The sequence below is a fragment of the Lolium rigidum genome, chromosome 4, assembly GCF_022539505.1.
Source record: "Lolium rigidum isolate FL_2022 chromosome 4, APGP_CSIRO_Lrig_0.1, whole genome shotgun sequence".
Taxonomy (NCBI): Eukaryota; Viridiplantae; Streptophyta; class Magnoliopsida; order Poales; family Poaceae; genus Lolium; species Lolium rigidum.
Window position 1 is genome coordinate 32,707,716 of NC_061511.1, and position 24,612 is coordinate 32,732,327.

General features: G+C 44.8%; 2 protein-coding genes across 2 annotated transcripts; one reads left to right on the forward strand and one right to left on the reverse strand.

The window, feature by feature from the left end:
• The first annotated feature begins 329 nt into the window (after window positions 1–329).
• LOC124707499 (soluble inorganic pyrophosphatase 4-like) lies at window positions 330–3,644 on the forward strand. The gene is made up of 9 exons (XM_047239159.1): window positions 330–425; window positions 1,623–1,770; window positions 1,854–1,882; window positions 2,134–2,199; window positions 2,291–2,398; window positions 2,567–2,632; window positions 2,715–2,835; window positions 3,122–3,203; window positions 3,305–3,644. Exons 2-9 carry the CDS (start codon window positions 1,632–1,634, stop codon window positions 3,345–3,347), a joined length of 654 nt encoding a protein of 217 aa, XP_047095115.1. The 5' UTR covers window positions 330–425; window positions 1,623–1,631; the 3' UTR covers window positions 3,348–3,644.
• Window positions 3,645–4,582: 938 nt separating this feature from the next.
• LOC124707500 (histone H2A.2.2-like) lies at window positions 4,583–5,143 on the reverse strand. Its single transcript, XM_047239161.1, has 2 exons — window positions 4,940–5,143; window positions 4,583–4,846 (listed from the first exon to the last, which is right to left on the reverse strand). The coding sequence occupies exons 1-2, from the start codon at window positions 5,141–5,143 to the stop codon at window positions 4,592–4,594; spliced, it is 459 nt and encodes a 152-aa protein (XP_047095117.1). The 3' UTR covers window positions 4,583–4,591.
• Window positions 5,144–24,612: the final 19,469 nt, after the last annotated feature.

Here is a 24,612-nt window from a genome sequence, read left to right on the forward strand (position 1 = left end):
CAGCGTCGGTAGAGCGAATCATCCGCTGCGACGCCGCGACTCGACCGACACGCCATCTCGCCGTCCGATCCGCCCGCCGACGGCCGCGATCGGTCGTCAGACACATTCGCATTTCACCATCCGGGATGCCCTGCCGAATCGCGGAAACGCCCCTGGAAAGCGACAGATTCGCAGCACCGCACTAGACCAGTGCGAGGGGCCCGTTCGCGATTACTGCCAAACGTCCGGGTTTTTGCCGCAAAACAAGCCCGTCTCTGAGGGCGCGCGGGCGCGCGGCTTTAAATGGCGTCAAAAGAAGCGCACCAGTGCAAGCAGAGCCACAGTCAGCAGAGAGGAGAGGAAGCGGCGGGAAGTACGATACGCACGCAAGCACCTCACCTCCATCTCCCTCCTCGGACGGAAGCCGTCTCCAGATCCATTCGCAGGTGCGCGCGCGCGTCTCTCATCCTCCTCATTATCCCCTCGCCGATGTTCCGCCTCCGACCACGAGCAGCCGCGCAAGCTTGCTACTGCCCGCAATGGTTGGTTGCCGATAGGAGATGCAGCAGCAGATCCACCATTGCGGTTCCATATATACCGCCCCCGTTCCGACTGCTGCCTGCCTGCAAGTTTATTTCCTCTGGTTTCCACACCCGCTTCAGCGCCGCCGCATTCAGCACGACTCTGCTCTCGTTGCGGTGCGCCGGTTTCGGGCAGCGGGTTGTGATTCAATCTCATTGCCGAAATCCAAATTTGCGAGTTTTCTTTTCGGGTGTGTTTCTGTCTGTTAACAATTCGATTCTACGCCAAATGCTAGAGCCGCTGCTGCTTCCATCGTTGTACAGTCCGTGTCACGCGCGTTCAGAGTTCGGAGACTTGTGCGACACAGGCTTCCGGTTCCACGGCTGTGATACACCAAGTCTTTTAGTACCTACTTGGTACTGATTTCTAAATAAATTAGCTACCTACTTATTAATGGAAACCGCAGTACTATCTGTTACTCCTAGTAACTTGCTGATACAATAAAAAAAATTAAACGTCTTCAGTCGTACTTATTAATGGTTGGTTCCTACAAGTAAGTCAACAGCTTAGCTTAATGATGGTTCGTACAGAAACAAAAGTGAGCTCATTCTTCTGCTTATGAAAGCAATCAGCACCGAGTTTTGAGTGCTGGCAAAGATAAAAACCTTTATCCCTACTTGTAAACTGGGTGGTCTGCATTAGTACTGGTTATTTTCTATGTACATAAGCAGCGTGCTGATTTGATTGCTGACCACTCAGAACAAATGTAAGTTGTCCGGTTAATCATTGCTGAAAAGATGTTGGTCAGTTTGCCTATGGTTGCTGTGTACAACAACTGAAAAGGGCACTAATATCTATCATACACGAAGGTAATGAAAAGTTGAAACCCCATCCTTGCCTGTTGAGTTCCTGCTTTTTGGGGGGCTAATTTTGAGTCAAATCCATTGTTTGCTTGTCGCTGCCCACATAGTTTGCCTAGTTGCAGATGAAAACCAATCCTTTTCCACTTCACATTCTTCCATCTTCTGCAATGACATTAACTTACTTCTGTCGGGATGGGTTTAACTGCAACTTCTGAATATACATCTTTCTAAAACAACAAAACTTGCAATACTTGGCAGGTGTTTGTGATGGCTCCTGCTATTGAAGCAGTGGACAAGGTTAAGGTGGCGACAGCACCTGTTAAGGCTCCTGTTCTTAATGAAAAGACACTGTCATCCATGACCAGGAGACCTGGTTCAGCGCATTCTTGGCATGATCTTGAGATAGGTATTTGACCTATCATGTTTACAGGAAATAAATTTATTTGCTTCCCTCTTTTCAAAACTTATAAATCGGACTGTTTCGTGCAGGGCCTGATGCACCAACTATATTCAACTGCGTAAGTCCACCTTGATATATTCCCATTGATTTTTCTCCCTTCTAAGTCTGTTCTACATGTATGCTATAAGTTCATGTCAATAGCATAGCTCTTTCTTAGTTGAAAAACAACGACTCCACATTATATGAAATATATGATCATTTAAACCACCTCTGTCATTTTGAGCTTTTAAATTTTGTTTGTCAGTTATCCAACACATGCTCAGGTGTTCTGGACCACGGACTAAAAATGGATGCTATTTTGTTTTTCAGGTCATTGAGATACCTAGGGGCAGCAAGGTTAAATATGAACTTGACAAGAAAACTGGACTGATAATGGTAAATCATCGCTATTCGTTTCTTTCTCTTATGTTGAATCTCTCTTCTCCAATGTTCTTATGGTTTTCGTTGGTTATGTGCGTGTGTGCAGGTGGACCGTGTGCTTTATTCATCAGTTGTGTACCCTCATAACTATGGTTTCATTCCCCGCACATTGTGCGATGACAGTGATCCGATGGATGTGCTAGTTATAATGCAGGTATGTCTTAATACATTGCCCTTTATGAACAGAAGGTCGTGCTTTATACTCTTCAATCTTTTAATTGGTTGTAGAATAATTACAGTGTGCTTCACCAGAATCTTTCCATTCGTCACTTTTACTCTTGTTTCGTACAGTGTTTAATATGTTTTATCTTTGCTGATACAGGAGCCAGTTGTGCCAGGCTGTTTCCTCCGTGCAAAGGCCATCGGCCTCATGCCTATGATTGACCAGGTTTGCTTTATAGTTTGCTTTCATCTCTAGCCCTGCAGCCAAAAAAAGGATATATCCTGATTCCAGTACATTATTTGAACAGGGAGAAGCAGATGATAAGATCATTGCAGTGTGTGCTGATGACCCTGAATACAAGCACTTCAATGATATCAAGGAGCTCCCACCTCATCGCTTGGCTGAGATCCGGCGCTTTTTTGAGGACTGTATCCTTGTTGATTCACTTGTATTTTAGCATTCCACACAAAAAAATGTTTGCTTACTTTGGTTTTACTTGCAAAAAGTCCCCTAAGTGTGAGCCTGCATTTCAATCCAGCACATAAAAAATTGATGGTCTACTATACTAGTACATGGTTATGCGCATTTGAAGCTCATTTATAGTTGTTAGCTGAAACATGGATCTTATTAAACCAATTTAGGGTCAAGGCAATGCAAGTTTGGTAGTGTATGCCTCCTCTTAGATAGAAGAGTTTCTTTAACTGAGACATCCAGACAAGAAGAATGAGAACAAGGAGGTCGCTGTGAATGACTTTCTGCCTGCCACCGCTGCTTACGAAGCCATTCAGCATTCCATGTGAGCATTTCTTGAATCCTCGCCATGGTTGTGTTATACATGGTTTGTATCCTCTACTGGTGTGCCAAGCTTACACTGACATTTTTGGTGCTTTTTGACAGGGATCTGTATGCTACTTACGTTGTGGAGGGCCTGCGGAGGTAGACTGCTGCTTGGAGGCCTGGCTCGGTGTGTTGCTTGTCATCCCCGGGACTGGGATGATGTTGACGAAACCTTGGAGAACGAGATAATATCGCCTTATGAACAGTCCTACCGTTGTATTTTGTTGGTGTGGCTTATGTACCACCTTGCAAGTAGTAGTTAGCACAAGAAAGAGTGACAAAATATTCTTTTGTGGCCTCAGTGCCCCTATGTTGTACCCTTGATGTTGATTCCCTTGGCAATTCAAGTCAGGCATGAAATATTCATTTTCATGGTAAGGAAATTCATTTTGTCGTGTAACCTGATTCGTTTGCATAACACAAATGTGCATGGATGGCCCCTGGAACTAACCCAGAGCAGAATGACAGAGATTCTGGCATATGATTCTGTGAAAATCAATTGACATCGAGCATGAAGTTGAGAACCTGTTGATTCAGAAGCAGAAAGCAGTGGCAAATCTATTTGCAATCAAGGTACGGAGTACTGTCTTTGACTGACTGTCTCCTTGAAATTAGTAGTTGGCACAAGGGTGAGGAAATACTCTTCCCTGACCTCAGATCCCCCACAAGTCAGGGCATAAAAACTCAATCTGCTGTGCAAGTATCACATTTTTTGTCAGGTTTAAAAACTTGAGTATGTTTGGCCACCTGGTTAGTTACTTAGTTTGCATACCAAAATAACAGACAAGAACCCTGAAACTAAGCCACCACCCAGAATGATCCAAATACTTTGCCTACACGAAGTATATTGACATTGAGCAATCGCCCACTCATGAAATGTGTACTAGTTCAGGAGAAGAAAGCAACTGTAAATTCAGTCAACAAACCTCAGATTGATTTCTCATGTAAGCAACACAATTTATGTGCAAAAACAGGAATACAGAACTCAACAGAGAAATCAGTACTGCAGTTCAAACAATGACTTGTGTAGTTCAGAAGACGGGAAGGAAGACCCAGACTCTTCATTGAAGATTCGTTTGCAAAATTATCTGGAGAGATCCATCAGGTTGCCACATTTCAACTGCAAAAGGCGAAACAAACTGCAGTGAAAACATGAATTGGAAGGTTCATTCATAAGACAAGAGAAAGCAAGGAGCTTCCTCATTGCACACGCTTACACAGCAACTGAAAGGGAACTACTTCACTAAACACACACCAGCTAAACTACACCACGCCCTTAATCAAAGCACTGAGTACACAAGCAGAAACACAGGGAGCCTAATTCATTGTCATCAGCAAGGTCCAGATCTACGCCTTGGCAGCCTTCTTGGGGGACTTGGCGGCCTTCTTGGGCGACTTGGCGGCAGCCTTCTCGGCCTTCTCGACGGACTTCTTGGGGAGAAGCACGGGGTTGATGTTGGGCAGCACGCCGCCGTGGGCGATGGTGACCCCGCCGAGCAGCCTCCCGAGCTCCTGGTCGTTGCGGATGGCGAGAAGCAGGTGCCTCGGCACGATCCGGGACTTCTTGTTGTCCTTGGCCGCGTTGCCGGCCAGCTCCAGAACCTACAACACACAAACAATACTCGTCGTCGTCAGCTCGTGCCGTAGAAATGGAAGCAGGGGGGGAAGAAGAGAGGGGAGAAGGGCGGGGCTTGCCTCCGCTGCGAGGTACTCGAGGACGGCGGCGAGGTAGACGGGGGCGCCGGTGCCGACGCGCTTGGCGTAGCGGCCCTGCTTGAGGTACCGCCCGACGCGGCCGACGGGGAACTGCAGCCCCGCCTTCACGGAGCGGGTCACCGACTTCTTCCTCGGCCCGCCCAGCTTCTTCGCCGAGAACTTCTTCCCCTTGCTGGCGTCCATCTCCGGCCTTGCTGCTTGCTTGCTCGGCTGGCTCCGGCGAGAGAAGATTTGGGGTGAGATTGGAGAGGACGAATGGAGGATTTGGCTTGTATTTGAATCTGAGCTGCCGCGTCTGGTGTTTTATAGCTGCGCGGGCGGGCGGGCTGCGGGGGCGATCCGCGTGACATGTGGTGTGTGCCGTCGGATGGAGCGGAGATGGACGGTGGGGGTTGGCCTGGTGCATTCTTGGCACTCGTGACAGCTTTGCCCCCGCTCTGCTACTGGCTCATGCCCAAAGACCTTTCTTTTTTACTGGAAAAGCAAGGACTCCACCTTAGAGCATCTCCAACAGCCGCGCTATATAGGCCGCGCGGCATAAAAACGTCCGATATAGCGCGCGCGGGAGAGAATGTGGCGCTCCAGCAGGCGCGGTAAACGGCGCGGCGCTGTAAAAAATTTAGGGCGCGCGGCGTTTTGCATAATCCGGGCGGCATATCCGGCGCGTCGGCTACGACGCGCGGCATCGCTCGTCCAAGCGCGAAAAATACAACGGCTGGAAAATTCCTCCCCCGCGCCCGCGCCCTCATTTCCCCACCTACCACCGGCGCGAAATCCGGCCGCCGCCGGCCGACTCCGCCGCCGCCCCGCTCGCAAGCCGCCGCGTCGTAGATCCGCGTCGCCCGCACCTCCTCCCGGCGGCCGGCGGACGCTCCGCCGCACTCTGTGTCGCTCGCGCGGCCGCCAGCGACGAGTTGTAGTCGGCGGTCATTCTCCGCGGCCCCCTTCGCGCCGGCGTCGCGTTCTTCTCCGCGCAGGCGTAGACATGTCGTCCTCGTCGTCCTCGAGCTTTGATGTCTACGGGAGCTTCTATTCTTGTAGACAGTGTTGGGCCTCCAAGAGCAGAGGTTTGTAGAACAGCAGCAAGTTTCCCTTAAGTGGATCACCCAAGGTTTATCGAACTCGAGGAGGAAGAGGTCAAAGATATCCCTCTCATGCAACCCCGCAACCACAAAGCAAGAAGTCTCTTGTGTCCCCAACACACCTAATAGGTGCACTAGTTCGGCGAAGAGATAGTGAAATACGGGTGGTATAAATAAGTATGAGCAGTAGCAACGGTGCCGTGAAAATAGCTTGTCGGCGTGTAGTTGATGGTGGTAATATGGTAGCGTAGTAACGCAAGAAAACAAGTAAACAAGCAGCGATAGCGATATTTAGGAACAAGGCCTAGGGAATAGACTTTCACTAGTGGACACTCTCAACTTTGATCACATAACAGTAATAGATAAATGCATACTCTACACTCTTGTTGGATGATGAACACATTGCGTAGGATTACACGAACCCTCAATGCCGGAGTTAACAAGCTCCACAATTCAATGTTCATATTTAAATAACCTTAGAGTGCATGAAAGATCAACACGACTAAACCAAGTACTAACATAGCATGCACACTATCACCTTCACGCTATGTAGGAGGAATAGATCACATCAATACTATCATAGCAATAGTTAACTTCACAATCTACAAGAGATCATGATCATAGCATACGCCAAGTACTAACACGGATGCACACACTGTCACCATTACACCGTGCGGGAGGAATAAACTACTTTAATAACATCACTAGAGTAGCACATGGATAAATTGTGATACAAAACACATTGCAATCATAAAGGGATATAAATAAGCACTTCACTATGCCATTCATAACGGTGAATAAGTATTCTGTGAAATATAGCCTAAGAGACCCACACGGTGCACACACTGTCACCTTTACACACGTGGGACAAGGAGTCTCCGGAGATCACATAAGTAAAACCCACTTGACTAGCACAATGACATCTAGATTACAAGCATCATCATATGAATCTCAATCATGTAAGGCAGCTCATGAGATTATTGTATTGAAGCACATAGGAGAGAGATGAACCACATAGCTACCGGTACAGCCCCGAGCCTCGATGGAGAACTACTCCCTCCTCATGGGAGACATCAGCGTTGATGGAGATGGCGGTGGTGTCGATGGAGGAGCCTCCCGGGGGCACTTCCCCGTCCCGGCGGCGTGCCGGAACAGAGACTCCTGTCCCCCGCGATCTTGGCTTCGCGATGGCGGCGGCTCCGGAAGGTTTCTCGTACCGTGGCTTTTTCGTCTCGAGGTTTTAGGGCCGGGACCTTTATATAGGCGAAGAGGCGGAGTCGGAGGGGCGACGAGGCGGCGACACCATAGGGGCGCGGCCCAGGCCCTAGCCGCGCCACCCTGTCGTCCGGGGCCCACGAGGCCCCCTCCGGCGGCTCTCGGGTGTTCCGGATGCTTCCGGTGAAAATAGGAACTCGGGCGTTGATTTCGTCCAATTCCGAGAATATTTCGTTACTAGGATTTCGAAACCAAAAACAGCAGAAAACGTGAACCGGCACTTCGGCATCTTGTTAATAGGTTAGTTCCGTAAAATGCACGAATATGACATAAAGTGTGCATATAACATGTAGAAATCATCAATAATGTGGCATGGAACACAAGAAATTATCGATACGTCAGAGACGTATCAGCATCCCCAAGCTTAGTTTCTGCTCGTCCCGAGCAGGTAAACGATAACAAAGATAATTTCTGGAGTGACATGCCATCATAAACTTGATCATATTGTAAACATATGTAATGAATGCAGCGATCAAAACAATGGTAATGACATGAGTAAACAATCGAATCATAAAGCAATGACTTTTCATGAATAGCACTTTCAAGACAAGCATCAATAAGTCTTGCATAAGAGTTAACTCATAAAGCAATAATTTAAAGTAAAGACATTGAAGCAACACAATGGAAGATTAAGTTTCAGCGGTTGCTTTCAACTTGTAACATGTATATCTCATGGATAATTGTCAACATAGAGAAATATAACAAGTGCAATATGCAAGTATGTAGGAATCAATGCATAGTTCACACAAGTGTTTGCTTCTTGAGGTGGAGAGAAATAGGTGAACTGACTCAACATAAAAGTAAAAGAATGGTCCTTCAACGAGGAAAGCATCGATTGCTATATTTGTGCTAGAGCTTTTACTTTGAAAACATGAAACAATTTTGTCAACGGTAGTAATAAAGCACATGCATCATGTAAATTATATCCTACAAGTTGCAAGCCTCATGCATAGTATACTAATAGTGCCCGCACCTTGTCCTAATTAGCTTGGATTACCGGGATTATCATTGCAATACACATGTTTTAACCAAGTGTCACAAAGGGGTACCTCTATGCCGCTCGTACAAAGGTCTAAGGAGAAAGCTCGCATTTGGATTTCTCGCTTTTGATTATTCTCAACTTAGACATCCATACCGGGACAACATAGACAACAGATAATGGACTCCTCTTTTATGCATAAGCATGTAGCAACAATTAATGTTCTCATATGAGATTGAGGATATATGTCCAAAACTGAAACTTCCACCATGATTCATGGCTTTAGTTAGCGGCCCAATGTTCTTCTCTAACAATATGCATGCTCTAACCATTTAATTAGTGGTAAATCTCCCTTACTTCAGACAAGACGGACATGCATAGCAACTCACATGATATTCAACAAAGAGTAGTTGATGGCATCCCCAGAAACATGGTTATTGCACAACAAGCAACTTAATAACAGATAAAGTGCATAAGTACATATTCAATACCACAATAGTTTTTAAGCTATTTGTCCCATGAGCTATATATTGCAAAGGTGAATGATGGAATTTTAAAGGTAGCACTCAAGCAATTTACTTTGGAATGGCGGATAAATACCATGTAGTAGGTAGATATGGTGGACACAAATGGCATAGTGGTTGGCTCAAGGATTTTGGATGTGTGACATCCTGGCCTAGGGCTTAATAGGATTGATAGGATACTCATACCAACAAGTTGCAACTTCTTTTCCGGAAGCTCATCAGCAAAAAACTCCGAGGTTAAGCGTGCTTGGCCCGGAGTAATTTGAGGATGGGTGACCGACCGGGAAGTAGTTACTGGGTGCGCACGAGTGAGGACAAAGTGCGCAGGAAAGACATGTGTTGGTCTGTGGGGCTAGTCTAGAGATCCTAGTGAGCTGCCAGGGGTAACAGGCCCGGCCGGGGGGTGGTCGGGGTATTACAGGATGCATGAGAAGTATTCCCTCTCGATACAAGGTTTAGGCTAGCAAGGTTATTTGAAACAAACACAAGGATGAACCGGTGCAGCAAAACTCACATAAAAGACATATTGTAAACATTATAAGACTCTACACCGTCTTCCTTGTTGTTCAAAACTCAATACTAGAAATTATCTAGACTTTAGAGAGACCAATTATGCAAACCAAATTTTAGCAAGCTCTATGTATTTCTTCATTAATAGGTGCAAAGTATATGATGCAAGAGCTTAAACATAAGCACAACAATTGCCAAGTATCACATTATCCAAGACATTTTACCAATTACTACATGTAGCATTTTCCGTTTCCAACCATATAACAATTTAACGAAGAAGATTCAACCTTCGCCATGAACATTAAAAGCTAAGAACACATGTGTTCATATGAACCAGCGGAGCGTGTCTCTCTCCCACACAAGCATTTATTCAAACAAAAACAAAAACAAAAGCACACTGACGCTCCAAGTAAAGTACATAAGATGTGGCCGAATAAAAATATAGTTTCAAGAGAAGGAACCTGATAATTTGTCGATGAAGAAGGGGATGCCTTGGGCATCCCCAAGCTTAGATGCTTGAGTATTCTTGATATATGCAGGGGTGAACCACTGGGGCATCCCCAAGCTTAGACTTTTCACTCTTCTTGATCATAGTATATCATCCTCCTCTCTTGACCCTTGAAAACTTCCTCCACACTAAACTCGAAACAAACTCATTAGAGGGTTAGTGCATAATCAAAAATTCACATGTTCAGAGGTGACACAATCATTCTTAACACTTCTGGACATTGCACAAAGCTACTGGACATTAATGAAATAAAGAAATCCATCCAACATAGCAAAAGAGGCAATGCGAAATAAAAGGCAGAATCTGTCAAAACAGAACAGTCCGTAAAGACGAATTTTAAAATGGCACCAGACTTGCTCAGATGAAAATGCTCAAATTGAATGAAAGTTGCATACATATCTGAGGATCACTCACGTAAATTGGCATAATTTTCTGAGTTACCTACAGAGAATTAGGCCCAGATTCGTGACAGCAAGAAATCTGTTTCTGCGCGAGTAATCCAAATCTAGTATTCACTTTACTATCAAAGACTTTACTTGGCACAACAAAACACAAAACTAAGATAAGGAGAGGTTGCTACAGTAATAAACAACTTCCAAGACACAAATATAAAACAAAGTACTGTAGCAAAATAACACATGGGTTATCTCCCAAGAAGTTCTTTCTTTATAGCCATTAAGATGGGCTCAGCAGTTTTAATGATGCACTCGCAAGAAATAGTATTTGAAGCAAAAGAGAGCATCAAGAGGCAAATTCAAAACAAATTTAAGTCTAACATGCTTCCTATGCATAGGAATCTTGTAAATAAACAAGTTCGTGAAGAGCAAAGTAACAAGCATAGGAAGATAAAACAAGTGTAGCTTCAAAAATTTCAAGCACATAGAGAGGCATTTTAGTAACATGAAAATTTCTACAACCATATTTTCCTCTCTCATAATAACTTTCAGTAGCATCATAAGCAAACTCAACAATATAACTATCACATAAAGCATTCTTATCATGAGTCTCATGCATAAAATTATTACTCTCCACATAAGCATAATCAATTTTATTAGTTGTAGTGGGAGCAAATTCAACAAAGTAGCTATCATTATTATTCTCATCAAGTGTAGGAGGCATAGTATAATCACAACAAAATTTACTCTCCATAGTAGGTGGCACCAAAAGACCACTATCATTATAATCATCATAAATAGGAGGCAAAGTATCATCAAAGAAAATTTTCTCCTCAATGCTTGGGGGACTAAAAAGATCATGAAAACCAGCTTCCCCAAGCTTAGAACTTTCTATATCATTATCAACAATGGTGTTCAAAGCGTTCATACTAATATTACTACCAAGCATGCAAATAAGGTTCCATAGGTTTTTTAATTTTCGCATCAAACCATCCATGTCTTAAATCAGGAAATAGAATAAGAAGCTCATTGTTGTCCATTATGCCAAACTAGTGTAAACAAGAAAGAAAAAGATGCAATTGCAGGATCTAAAGGAAATAGCTTCGAGCATACACACAACGGCGAAAATAGCTTAGTAGCCGAGATCCGGAGTGTGAGTACCTTTTACCTTTCCTCCCCGGCAACGGCGCCAGAAAATAGCTTGATGTCTACGGGAGCTTCTATTCTTGTAGACAGTGTTGGGCCTCCAAGAGCGAGAGGTTTGTAGAACAGCGAGCAAGTTTCCCTTAAGTGGATCACCCAAGGTTTATCGAACTCGGGGAGGAAGAGGTCAAAGATATCCCTCTCATGCAACCCCGCAACCACAAAGCAAGAAGTCTCTTGTGTCCCCAACACACCTAATAGGTGCACTAGTTCGGCGAAGAGATAGTGAAATACGAGTGGTATAAATAAGTATGAGCAGTAGCAACGGTGCCGTGAAAATAGCTTGCTGGCGTGTAGTTGATGGTGGTAATATGGTAGCGAGTAGTAACGCAATAAAACAAGTAAACAAGCAGCGATAGCGATATTTAGGAACAAGGCCTAGGGAATAGACTTTCACTAGTGGACACTCTCAACTTTGATCACATAACGGAATAGATAAATGCATACTCTACACTCTTGTTGGATGATGAACACATTGCGTAGGATTACACGAACCCTCAATGCCGGAGTTAACAAGCTCCACAATTCAATGTTCATATTTAAATAACCTTAGAGTGCATGAAAGATCAACACGACTAAACCAAGTACTAACACAAGCATGCACACTCGTCACCTTCACGCTATGTAGGAGGAATAGATCACATCAATACTATCATAGCAATAGTTAACTTCACAATCTACAAGAGATCATGATCATAGCATACGCCAAGTACTAACACGGATGCACACACTCGTCACCATTACACCGTGCGGGAGGAATAAACTACTTTAATAACATCACTAGAGTAGCACATGGATAAATTGTGATACAAAACACATTGCAATCATAAAGGGATATAAATAAGCACTTCACTATGCCATTCATAACGGTGAATAAGTATTCTGTGAAATATAGCCTAAGAGACCCACACGGTGCACACACTCGTCACCTTTACACACGTGGGACAAGGAGTCTCCTGGAGATCACATAAGTAAAACCCACTTGACTAGCACAATGACATCTAGATTACAAGCATCATCATATGAATCTCAATCATGTAAGGCAGCTCATGAGATTATTGTATTGAAGCACATAGGAGAGAGATGAACCACATAGCTACCGGTACAGCCCCGAGCCTCGATGGAGAACTACTCCCTCCTCATGGGAGACAGCAGCGTTGATGGAGATGGCGGTGGTGTCGATGGAGGAGCCTCCCGGGGGCACTTCCCCGTCCCGGCGGCGTGCCGGAACAGAGACTCCTGTCCCCCAGATCTTGGCTTCGCGATGGCGGCGGCTCTGGAAGGTTTCTCGTACCGTGGCTTTTTCGTCTCGAGGTTTTAGGGCTGGGACCTTTATATAGGCGAAGAGGCGGAGTCGGAGGGGCGACGAGGCGGCGACACCATAGGGGGGCGCGGCCCAGGCCCTAGCCGCGCCACCCTGTCGTCTGGGGCCCACAGGGCCCCCCTCTGGCGGCTCTCGGGTGTTCTGGATGCTTCCGGTGAAAATAGGAACCTGGGCGTTGATTTCGTCCAATTCCGAGAATATTTCGTTACTAGGATTTCGAAACCAAAAACAGCAGAAAACGAGAACCGGCACTTCGGCATCTTGTTAATAGGTTAGTTCCAGAAAATGCACGAATATGACATAAAGTGTGCATATAACATGTAGAAATCATCAATAATGTGGCATGGAACACAAGAAATTATCGATACGTCGGAGACGTATCAAGCTTGCTAGCAACATGGCGCGCCCATGGTGCTCGCCCATTTGCTCGCAAGGTATGAACCTCCGCCGGCCGGCCTCTATTACTCGCCAATTAGCTACAATAGTTCATAGTGAAGTAATTCATACATATGTTTGTAGAGTTCATCATATGATTCATCGGATGACAAGTTCGACCAAGAAGAAGAGGAGAACATATCGATACTATTAGCATACCGCGCCGTTAAGAGGCCAAAATTTGGTGGATCGGTGTTCGGTAGACAGAAGTTGTGGAAAGAAAGGATTGAAGGGCATGAGAAGTTGATGCGGTCGTATTTCAATGAGAATCCGATTTTCCCCGAAAGCTATTTTCGGCGGCGTTTCCGGATGAGTCTCAACTTGTTCAGGCACATTGCAACGGAGGTCACCAAATATGATCGTTTCTTTGAGCAAAGGAGGAATGCCGCCGGAGAACTTGGTCATAGCACATATCAAAAGGTGACCGCCGCCTTGCGTATGTTGGCATATGGTATACCGGCGGATCTTATTGATGATCATTTGGCCATGGGAGAGAGCACTTCTATCTTGTGTGTGAAGCGCTTTGTCGTTGCAATTGCCAATGTCTTTGGCTCCACATACTTGAGAGCCCCCAATGCTCAAGACACGGCAAGGCTTATGGAGATCAACGCCAACCGGGGGTTTCCCGGTATGCTTGGTTCCATTGATTGTATGCATTGGAGTTGGAAGAATTGTCCAGCGGCATGGCATGGACAATTCAAAGGCTACAAGAAGGATGCCACCATAGTACTTGAAGCGGTGGCCGACCAAGAGACTTGGATATGGCATGCTTTCTTTGGAATGCCCGGATCTTGCAATGACATCAATGTTCTTCAACGGTCACCACTAATGACAAGACTTGCAATGCGGGAAGGTCCATTGGTGGAGTTTGAAGCAAATGGCCACAAGTACAACTATGGCTACTTCCTCGCCGACGGAATATATCCAAGGTGGCAAACATTTGTGAAGCCAATTATTCAACCAAAAGGTAAGAAGCAAACCCAATTCCATAATGCACAAGCGGCGGCTAGGAAAGATGTAGAGAGAGCATTTGGGATTTTGCAAGCCCAATTTGCCATTGTTAGAGGACCGGCTAGATTTTGGGATCAAGAATGCCTTTGGTATATCATGACCGCGTGTGTAATCATGCACAACATGATTATAGAGGATGATCGCGGAAAAGATGTGGATCATACCCACTACGACTTGATGGGGGTTCCCGTGCAAGCGAGGAGGTCCGCACATAGGATTGCCCGATTCATTGCCTCATACCATGCCATTCGGTGCAACGACACACATGATGAGCTTCAAAAAGATCTCATTGAAGAATGGTGGAATTGGAATGGACAACAATAGTTGCATATTTGTTGTATTTGTTTGAAAACTATGTGTTGTATTGTATCAAAACCATGTTGTATTGTTGTACGTTGGACGTGTTGTATTTGGTGTGAAGTATTGTTGTGAACAATGTATTGTATTTCGATGGTACAATTTATTATGTGAATTTTTATGTATTGTTTGATCTTGTTGGATGCATACTTGTGTGTGTTTCTTGTTTGCGCCGCGCCGCGCGCTGCAAAATGGCGCGTCCGGCGGAGGTGCTATTTTACCGCGCCAACGCGCGCTGCAAAATGGCGTGTCCGGCGGGGGAGAAATCGCTCCGGCGCGCGGCAACGGTTTACAGCGCGCAGAATCTGAGGTTTAGCGCGCCGCGATATAGCGCGCCTGCTGGAGATGCTCTTAGGCTGGTGCCAATGCATAGCCTCACTCTCACCCGCCACGTTAGCTTTTTCCCTCACTCTCACACCACTCTCACCCCACTCTCACCCCACCTTGCCAATGCATGGGCTATAGTGAGAGCTCTCACTTCTCTCTCCTCCACATCAGCTTTTCTCTCTCCTCGACATTAGTATTTCTTTTTCAGCTTACAACATTAAAAATAATGCAAGGAAATTATTTTATTGAACTAAAATTGTTACCGATTACATCATAAAAAGAAATTACATAAAAATTTGAAAAAAGTACATAATCTAGGCATTATGAGCCCACACATGCTCTATCAAATCTTGCTGGAGCTGTGTATACACCGGTGAGTCCCTCATATCGTTGTCCATCTGAATCCTGGCTGCTAGGCTTGGTGGTGCATGGTGGTGTATTGCAGGGCCGACATTGGACTCAACGGTCTCATAGGTGTGCTCCAAATTTGTACCACGCTCATCGTCGATGATCATGTTGTGCAGAATGACACATGCACGCATGATCAACCCAAGAGTACGCCTCGAGTAGGAGCGTCCCGGAACTGCTAGAATGTTGAACCTAGCCTTCAGCACTCCAAAGGCACACTCGACATCTTTGCGCCAAGCTGATTGAGCAGCAGTGAACATTCGCTGCTTTTCACTTTGTGGAAGAGTAACACCTTTCATGAACACCGGCTAGGAGGGGTAGATGCCGTCGGCAAGGTAGTAACCATAGTTGTACTCTTGTCCATTCACCGTGAAGTTCACTACGGGTGCTTCTCCCCTAAGCACATCCGTGAACAACGGCGATCGGTTGAGTACATTGAGGTCGTTGTTGGACCCGGCCACTCCAAAAAGGCATGCCGGATCCAGCGATCATACGACTCAACGGCTTCTAAGATTATGGTAGGGTGTTTGATGTCTCCCCTTGTGAATTGACCAGCAAAAGCCACTGGGCAGTTCCTCCACTGCCAATGCATGCAATCGATGCTCCCTAACATCCCCGGAAAGCCACGCTCCTCGGCTTTCGCTAACGTACGCTGCGTATCCTCGACGGTTGGTCGACGGCAAAACGTCTCCCCGTAACGAGGCAATGATGCCTTCACGGAATCTATCTAGACAATCCGATGTAGTTTGTCTAGCTAACTTAAGCCACTCATCTATTGTATCTCGCAGAGGCTCCATAAGCTAACGGACGCAAAGCCGCAGTACACTTTTGTATGGGAGAATGACCGGGACGGTTGAGAGCATCAACTCTTTGGGTGAAATACGGAGAGTATTCACCCAATCTATCCACAATGCGCGAGGAAAAGGGATCGCCTCATCCGATACCTTCGCCGAAAGAAGCTCGGAGGATAGTTGCAGTCGTCGGCGAAGTAGTCCTCGAAGAGCCGATCGCTTGCACCCAGACGATCACGTCTGATGAACTCTCGGCGGCGTCGCGGCCGTCTTGGCTCCTCCTCCTCGTTCAGCATCTCCTCCTCGTACTCCGCCTGGAATGCATCGATCAGATCACCCTCTATTCCGTCGCTCGAACTGCTGGACGAAGACATGGCGTTGAGAGGAGTGGAAATGGAGAGTGGAGGAGATGAAATGGGTGTGGAGTGAGTGAAACCATATGGGGGTATTTATAGGGGGGGATGAAATTTTAGGGTTTTTTGAAGTACCAACGGCTACCCCAACGGCTAGCTGAGGTGGACGAATCAGATCGCGCCACCTCAGCTACTACCGCCCCTCTCTCGCCCGCTCTCGCCCACCTATCGCCCGCATCTCGCCCCACTCCCGCCCGCCTACCGCCCGCTCTCGCCCGCGCTGTCGCCCGCCCCTCTCTCGCCCCGCCCCGCCTATCGCCCCGCTGTCGCCGCGCTGTCGCCCCCAACGCGGGCGGTAGCCAGGCGGCAGCGGGCGGTACCGCCCGGCACCAGCCGCAGCGCCCCGCGCTCCCGTCCCGCCCCACTCCCGCCCCTCTCTCGCCCGGCGGCGGGCGGTACCGCCCGCGCTGCCACCCGCGTTGGCACCAGCCTTATATAATGATATGAACTTTGAAGACACCTGTAATATTTGGGGTTTCCAATCTTATTTGTCATAGAAAGGGCAAGGTTTCCAATATAGCGGAACAAAAGACCTTTTCAAGAAAAAAAAGGCAGGTTTTGAAAAATCAAACCCTCTACTTGTGGGTATCAAGATACTTTTCTAACATTGTTGCGATCCTATATGGGAGAGAGTGAATTAGGTTTTTGGTAAGCGCTCTCTGCGACTGCTCAAGCTCTTCACCACGGGCCGCCTACCAGCCAAGTCAGGCGGTGCAGCCTACCATCGTCTTCAATATCGTCTACTTTGACATGTTGTCGCCAACTTTGTCGTCAACAACGTTACTGCTGCATCGACAACTGCTGCAACTCCACCGAATCGGTATATGTCACGCGATGGTTATCATATTGTTTGCACTGAGGTTGTTCATGTTCCTTAATACATCTAGTATATTCGAGTTTCACATGTTAGTAGTTGTTGTTGTCATGTTTTATATTCTGGAATTCATCATAGAAATTGTGTCTAATTATCCAACAATCCAGAAATTAGTTTACAGGTGCGCATTTTAAGAGCTGGCGGATTAAGGCCAAGCTATGGCTTACTCATCTGAAAGTGTCCGAAGTTACTAAAAGCAAACCTGGAGGAACTATATCTCACAAAGATTAGAAAATGTCTTAGGAAGCCAATAATATTTTCGTTGGATGCATTCTGAGTGTTCTTGTTGATCGTCTGTGGAATGTGTACATCCACATATCAGATGGAAAAGAGCTCTAGGGATGCACTGAATGCTAAGTATGATGCAACCGATGGAGGCAGTGAAATGTATATTATGGAGAGATTCCATAACTTCAAGATGATGAACAACCATTTTGTAGTTGAACAAGCTCACGAAATAGAGTGCTTTATCAATGCTACACCCTCACTGGAGCCTAATGCACGGGTATCATTGGCAAACTGGCTGCTAGAGCCTAATGCTTCTGCTTCCATGGCACTCATGTGCTTGTCCAACATGGTCATTGATACGTCTCCAACGTATCGATAATTTCTTGTGTTCCATGCCACATTATTGATGTTATCTACATGTTATATGCACACTTTATGTCATATTCGTGCATTTTCTGGAACTAACCTATTAACAAGATGCCGAAGTGCCGGTTCTCGTTTTCTCGCTGTTTTTGGTTTCAGAAATCCTAGTAACGAAATATTCTCGGAATCGGACGAAATCAACGCCCAAGTTCCTATTTTACCCGGAAGCATCCAGAACACACGAGAAGGACCAGAGGGGGGGCCCAGGGCCACCAAACCCTAGGCCGGCGCGGCCAAGGGGGGGGCCGCGCCGCCCTATGGTGTGGCCCCCCTGTCAGCCCTCCTGCGCCGCCTCTTCGCCTATTTAAAGCCTCCGTCGCGAAAACCCTGGGGCGTTCGACGAAAACCACAGAAACCTTCCAGGGCCGCCGCCATCGCGAAGCCAAGATCTGGGGGACAGGAGTCTCTGTTCCGGCACCCTGCCGGAGCAGGGAAGTGCCCCCGGAAGGCTTCTCCATCGACACCGCTGCCATCTCCACCGCCATCTTCATCACCGCTGCTGCTCCCATGAGGAGGGAGTAGTTCTCCATCGAGGCTCGGGGCTGTACCGGTAGCTATGTGGTTCATCTCTCTCCTATGTGCTTCAATACAATAATCTCATGAGCTGCCTTACATGATTGAGATTCATATGATGATGCTTGTAATCTAGATGTCATTATGCTAGTCAAGTGAGTTTTACTTATGTGATCTCCGGAGACTCCTCGTCCCACGTGTGTAAAGGTGACAAGTGTGTGCACCGTGTGGGTCTCTTAGGCCATATTTCACGAATACTTATTCACTCGTTGAAGAGCATAGTGAGGTGCTTATTTATATCTCTTTATGATTGCAATGTGTTTGTATCACAATTTATCTATGTGCTACTCTAGTGATGTGTTATTAAAGTAGTTTTATTCCTCCCGCACGTGTGCAAAGGTGACGATGTGTGCACCGTGTTAGTACTTGGTTTATGCTATGATTATGATCTCTTGTAGATTATGAAGTTAACTATTGCTATGATATATTGATGTGATCTATTCCTCCTACATATGCATGAAGGTGACGAGTGTGCATGCTATGCTAGTACTTGGTTTAGTCTCGTTGATCTATCTTACACTAAAGGTTACTAAAACATGAGCATTATTGTGGAGCTTGTTAACTCCGGCATTGAGGGTTCGTGTAATCCTACGCAATGTGTTCATCATCCAACAAAAGTGTAGAGTATGCATTTATCTATTCTGTTATGTGATCAATGTTGAGAGTGTCCACTAGTGAAAGTCTATTCCCTAGGCCTTGTTCCTAAATATCGCTATCGCTGCTTGTTTACTCGTTTTACTGCGTTACTACCGTCGCATTACTACCGCTTGTTTACTCGTTCGGGCAAAGCACTTTTCCGGTGTCGTTGCCGTTGCTACTGCTTATTCATACCACCCGTATTTCACTATCTCTTCGCCGAACTAGTGCACCTATTAGGTGTGTTGGGGACACAAGAGACTTCTTGCTTTGTGGTTGCGGGGTTGCATGAGAGGGATATCTTTGACCTCTTCCTCCCCGAGTTCGATAAACCTTGGGTATCCACTTAAGGGAAACTTGTCTGCTGTTCTACAAACCTCTGCTCTTGGAGGCCCAACACTGTCTACAAGAATAGAAGCTCCCGTAGACATCAAGCACTTTTCTGGCGCCGTTGCCGGGGAGGAAAGGTAAAAGGCACTCATACTACGGTCCCAGGTAAAGTATTTTTCTGTTGCCGTCGTGTGTGTGCTCAAAGCTATTTCCTTTAGATCCTGCAATTGCATCTTTTTGTTTCTTGTTTACACTAGTTTGGCATAATGGACAACAATGAGCTTCTTATTCTGTTTCCTCATTTAAAACATGGATTGTTTGATGCGAAAATTAAAAAACCTATGGAATCTTATTTGCATGCTCGGTAGTAATATTAGTATGAACGCTTTGAACACCATTGTTGATAAAGATATAGAAAGTTCTAAGCTTGGGGAAGCTGGTTTTCATGATATTTTTAGTCCCCCAAGCATTGAGGAGAAAATTTTCTTTGATGATACTTTGCCTCCTATTTGTGATGATTATAATAGTGGTCTTTTGATGCCACCTACTATGGAGAGTAAATTTTGTTGTGATTATACTATGCCTCCTACACTTGATGAGAATAATAATGATAGCTACTTTGTTGAATTTGCTCCTACTACAACTAATAAAACTGATTATGCTTATGTGGAGAGTAATAATTTTATGCATGAGACTCATGATAAGAATGCTTTATGTGATAGTTATATTGTTGAGTTTGCTCATGTTGCTACTGAAAGTTATTATGAGAGAGGAAAATATGGTTGTAGAAATTTTCATGTTACTAAAACACCTCTCTATGTGCTGAAATTTTTGAAGCTACACTTGTTTTATCTTCCTATGCTTGTTACTTTGCTCTTCATGAACTTGTTTATTTACAAGATTCCTATGCATAGGAAGCATGTTAGACTTAAATGTGTTTTGAATTTGCCTCTTGATGCTCTCTTTTGCTTCAAATACTATTTCTTGCGAGTGCATCATTAAAACTGCTGAGCCCATCTTAATGGCTAAAAAGAAAGAACTTCTTGGGAGATAACCCATGTGTTATTTTGCTACAGTACTTTGTTTTATATTTGTGTCTTGGAAGTTGTTTACTACTGTAGCAACCTCTCCTTATCTTAGTTTTGTGTTTTGTTGTGCCAAGTAAAGTCTTTGATAGTAAAGTAAGTACTAGATTTGGATTACTGCGCAGAAACAGATTTTTTTTGCTGTCACGAATCTGGGTCTAATTCTCTGTAGGTAACTCAGAAAATTATGCCAATTTACGTGAGTGATCCTCAGATATGTACGCAACTTTCATTCAATTTGAGCATTTTCGTTTGAGCAAGTCTGGTGGCCTAATAAAATCCATCTTTACGGACTGTTCTGTTTTGACAGATTCTGCCTTTTATTTCGCATTGCCTCTTTTGCTATGTTGGATGAATTTCTTTGATCCATTAATGTCCAGTAGCTTTATGCAATGTCCAGAAGTGTTAAGAATGATTGTGTCACCTCTGAACATGTTAATTTTTATTGTCCACTAACCCTCTAATGAGTTGTTTCGAGTTTGGTGTGGAGGAAGTTTTCAAGGGTCAAGAGAGGAGGATGATATACTACGATCAAGAAGAGTGAAAAGTCTAAGCTTGGGGATGCCCCGGTGGTTCATCCCTGCATATATCAAGAAGACTCAAGCGTCTAAGCTTGGGGATGCCCAAGGCATCCCCTTCTTCATCGATAAATTATCAGGTTCCTTCTCTTGAAACTATATTTTTATTCAATCACATCTTATGTACTTTACTTGGAACGTCTGTTTGCTTTTGTTTTTGTTTTTGTTTGAATAAATTGGATTACATCATGCTTGTGTGGGAGAGAGACACGCTCCGCTGGTTCATATGAACACATGTGTTCTTAGCTCATAATATTCATGGCGAAGTTTCCTCTTCGTTAAATTGTTATATGGTTGGAATTGGAAAATACTACATGTAGTAATTCTAAAATGTCTTGGATAATTTGATACTTGGCAATTGTTGTGCTCATGTTTAAGCTCTTGCATCATATACTTTGCACCCATTAATGAAGAAATACATAGAGCATGCTAAAATTTGGTTTGCATAATTGGTCTCTCTAAGGTCTAGATAATTTCTAGTATTGAGTTTTGAACAACAAGGAAGACGGTGTAGAGTCTTATAATGTTTACAATATGTCTTTTATGTGAGTTTTGCTGCACCGGTTCATCCTTGTGTTTGTTTCAAATAACCTTGCTAGCCTAAACCTTGTATCGAGAGGGAATACTTCTCATGCATCCAAAATACTTGAGCCAATCACTATGCCATTTGTGTCCACCATATCTACCTATACTACATGGTATTTTCCCGCCATTCCAAAGTAAATTGCTTGAGTGCTACCTTTAAAATTCCATCATTCACCTTTGCAATATATAGCTCATGGGACAAATAGCTTAAAAACTATTGTGGTATTGAATATGTAATTATGCACTTTATCTCTTATTAAGTTGCTTGTTGTGCGATAACCATGTTTATCGGGGAACGCCATCAACTCATTGTTGAATTTCATGTGAGTTGCTATGCATGTTCGTCTTGTCCGAAGTAAGGGCGATCTACACCGAGTTGAATGGTTTGAGCATGCATATTGTGAGAGAAGAACATTGGGCCGCTAACTAAAGCCATGATCCATGGTGGAAGTTTCAGTTTTGGACAAATATCCTCAAGTCTCTAATGAGAAAAGAATTAATTGTTGTCAAATGCTTAAAGCATTCAAAGAGGAGTCCATTATCTCGTTGTCTATGTTGTCCCGGTATGGATGTCTAAGTTGAGAATAATCAAAAGCGAGAAATCCAAATGCGAGCTTTCTCCTTAGACCTTTGTACAGGCGGCATAGAGGTACCCCTTTGTGAAACTTGGTTAAAGCATATGTATTGCAATGATAATCCGTGTTAATCCAAGCTAATTAGGACAAGGTGCGGGCACTATTGGTACACTATGCATGAGGCTTGCAACTTATAAGATATAATTTACATGATGCATATGCTTTATTACTACCGTTGACAAAATTGTTTCATGTTTTCAAAACCAAAGCTCTAGCACAAATATAGCAATCGATGCTTTTCCTCTATGGATGACCATTCTTTTACTTTCATTGTTGAGTCAGTTCACCTATTTCTATCCACCTCAAGAAGCAAACACTTGTGTGAACTGTGCATTGATTCCTACATACTTGCTTATTGCACTTATTATATTACTCTATGTTGACAATATCCATGAGATATACATGTTACAAGTTGAAAGCAACCGCTGAAACTTAATCTTCTTTTGTGTTGCTTCAATACCTTTACTTTGAATTATTGCTTTATGAGTTAACTCTTATGCAAGACTTATTGATGCTTGTCTTGAAGTGCTATTCATGAAAAGTCTTTGCTTTATGATTCACTTGTTTACTCATGTCATACACATTGTTTTGATCGCTGCATTCACTACATATGCTTTACAAATAGTATGATCAAGATTATGATGGCATGTCACTCCAGAAATTATCTTTGTTATCATTTTACCTGCTCGGGACGAGCAGAACTAAGCTTGGGGATGCTGATACGTCTCCAACGTATCGATAATTTCTTGTGTTCCATGCCACATTATTGATGATTTCTACATGTTATATGCACACTTTATGTCATATTCGTGCATTTTACGGAACTAACCTATTAACAAGATGCCGAAGTGCCGGTTCTTGTTTTCTGCTGTTTTTGGTTTCAGAAATCCTAGTAACGAAATATTCTCGGAATTGGACGAAATCAACGCCCAGGTTCCTATTTTCACCGGAAGCATCCAGAACACCCGAGAGCCGCCAGAGGGGGGCCCTGTGGGCCCCAGACGACAGGGTGGCGCGGCTAGGGCCTGGGCCGCGCCCCCTATGGTGTCGCCGCCTCGTCGCCCCTCCGACTCCGCCTCTTCGCCTATATAAAGGTCCCAGCCCTAAAACCTCGAGACGAAAAAGCCACGGTACGAGAAACCTTCCAGAGCCGCCGCCATCGCGAAGCCAAGATCTGGGGGACAGGAGTCTCTGTTCCGGCACGCCGCCGGGACGGGGAAGTGCCCCGGGAGGCTCCTCCATCGACACCACCGCCATCTCCATCAACGCTGATGTCTCCCATGAGGAGGAGTAGTTCTCCATCGAGGCTCGGGGCTGTACCGGTAGCTATGTGGTTCATCTCTCTCCTATGTGCTTCAATACAATAATCTCATGAGCTGCCTTACATGATTGAGATTCATATGATGATGCTTGTAATCTAGATGTCATTATGCTAGTCAAGTGAGTTTTACTTATGTGATCTCCGGAGACTCCTCGTCCCACGTGTGTAAAGGTGACGAGTGTGTGCACCGTGTGGGTCTCTTAGGCCATATTTCACAGAATACTTATTCACTCGTTGAAGAGCATAGTGAGGTGCTTATTTATATCTCTTTATGATTGCAATGTGTTTGTATCACAATTTATCTATGTGCTACTCTAGTGATGTGTTATTAAAGTAGTTTTATTCCTCCTGCACGTGTGCAAAGGTGAAAGTGTGTGCACCGTGTTAGTACTTGGTTTATGCTATGATTATGATCTCTTGTAGATTATGAAGTTAACTATTGCTATGATATATTGATGTGATCTATTCCTCCTACATATGCATGAAGGTGACAGTGTGCATGCTATGCTAGTACTTGGTTTAGTCCGTTGATCTATCTTACACTAAAGGTTACTAAAACATGAGCATTATTGTGGAGCTTGTTAACTCCGGCATTGAGGGTTCGTGTAATCCTACGCAATGTGTTCATCATCCAACAAAAGTGTAGAGTATGCATTTATCTATTCCGTTATGTGATCAATGTTGAGAGTGTCCACTAGTGAAAGTCTATTCCCTAGGCCTTGTTCCTAAATATCGCTATCGCTGCTTGTTTACTCGTTTCTATCGCGTTACTACCGCTGCATTACTACCGCTTGTTTACTCGTTCCGGGCAAAGCACTTTTCTCGGTGTCGTTGCCGTTGCT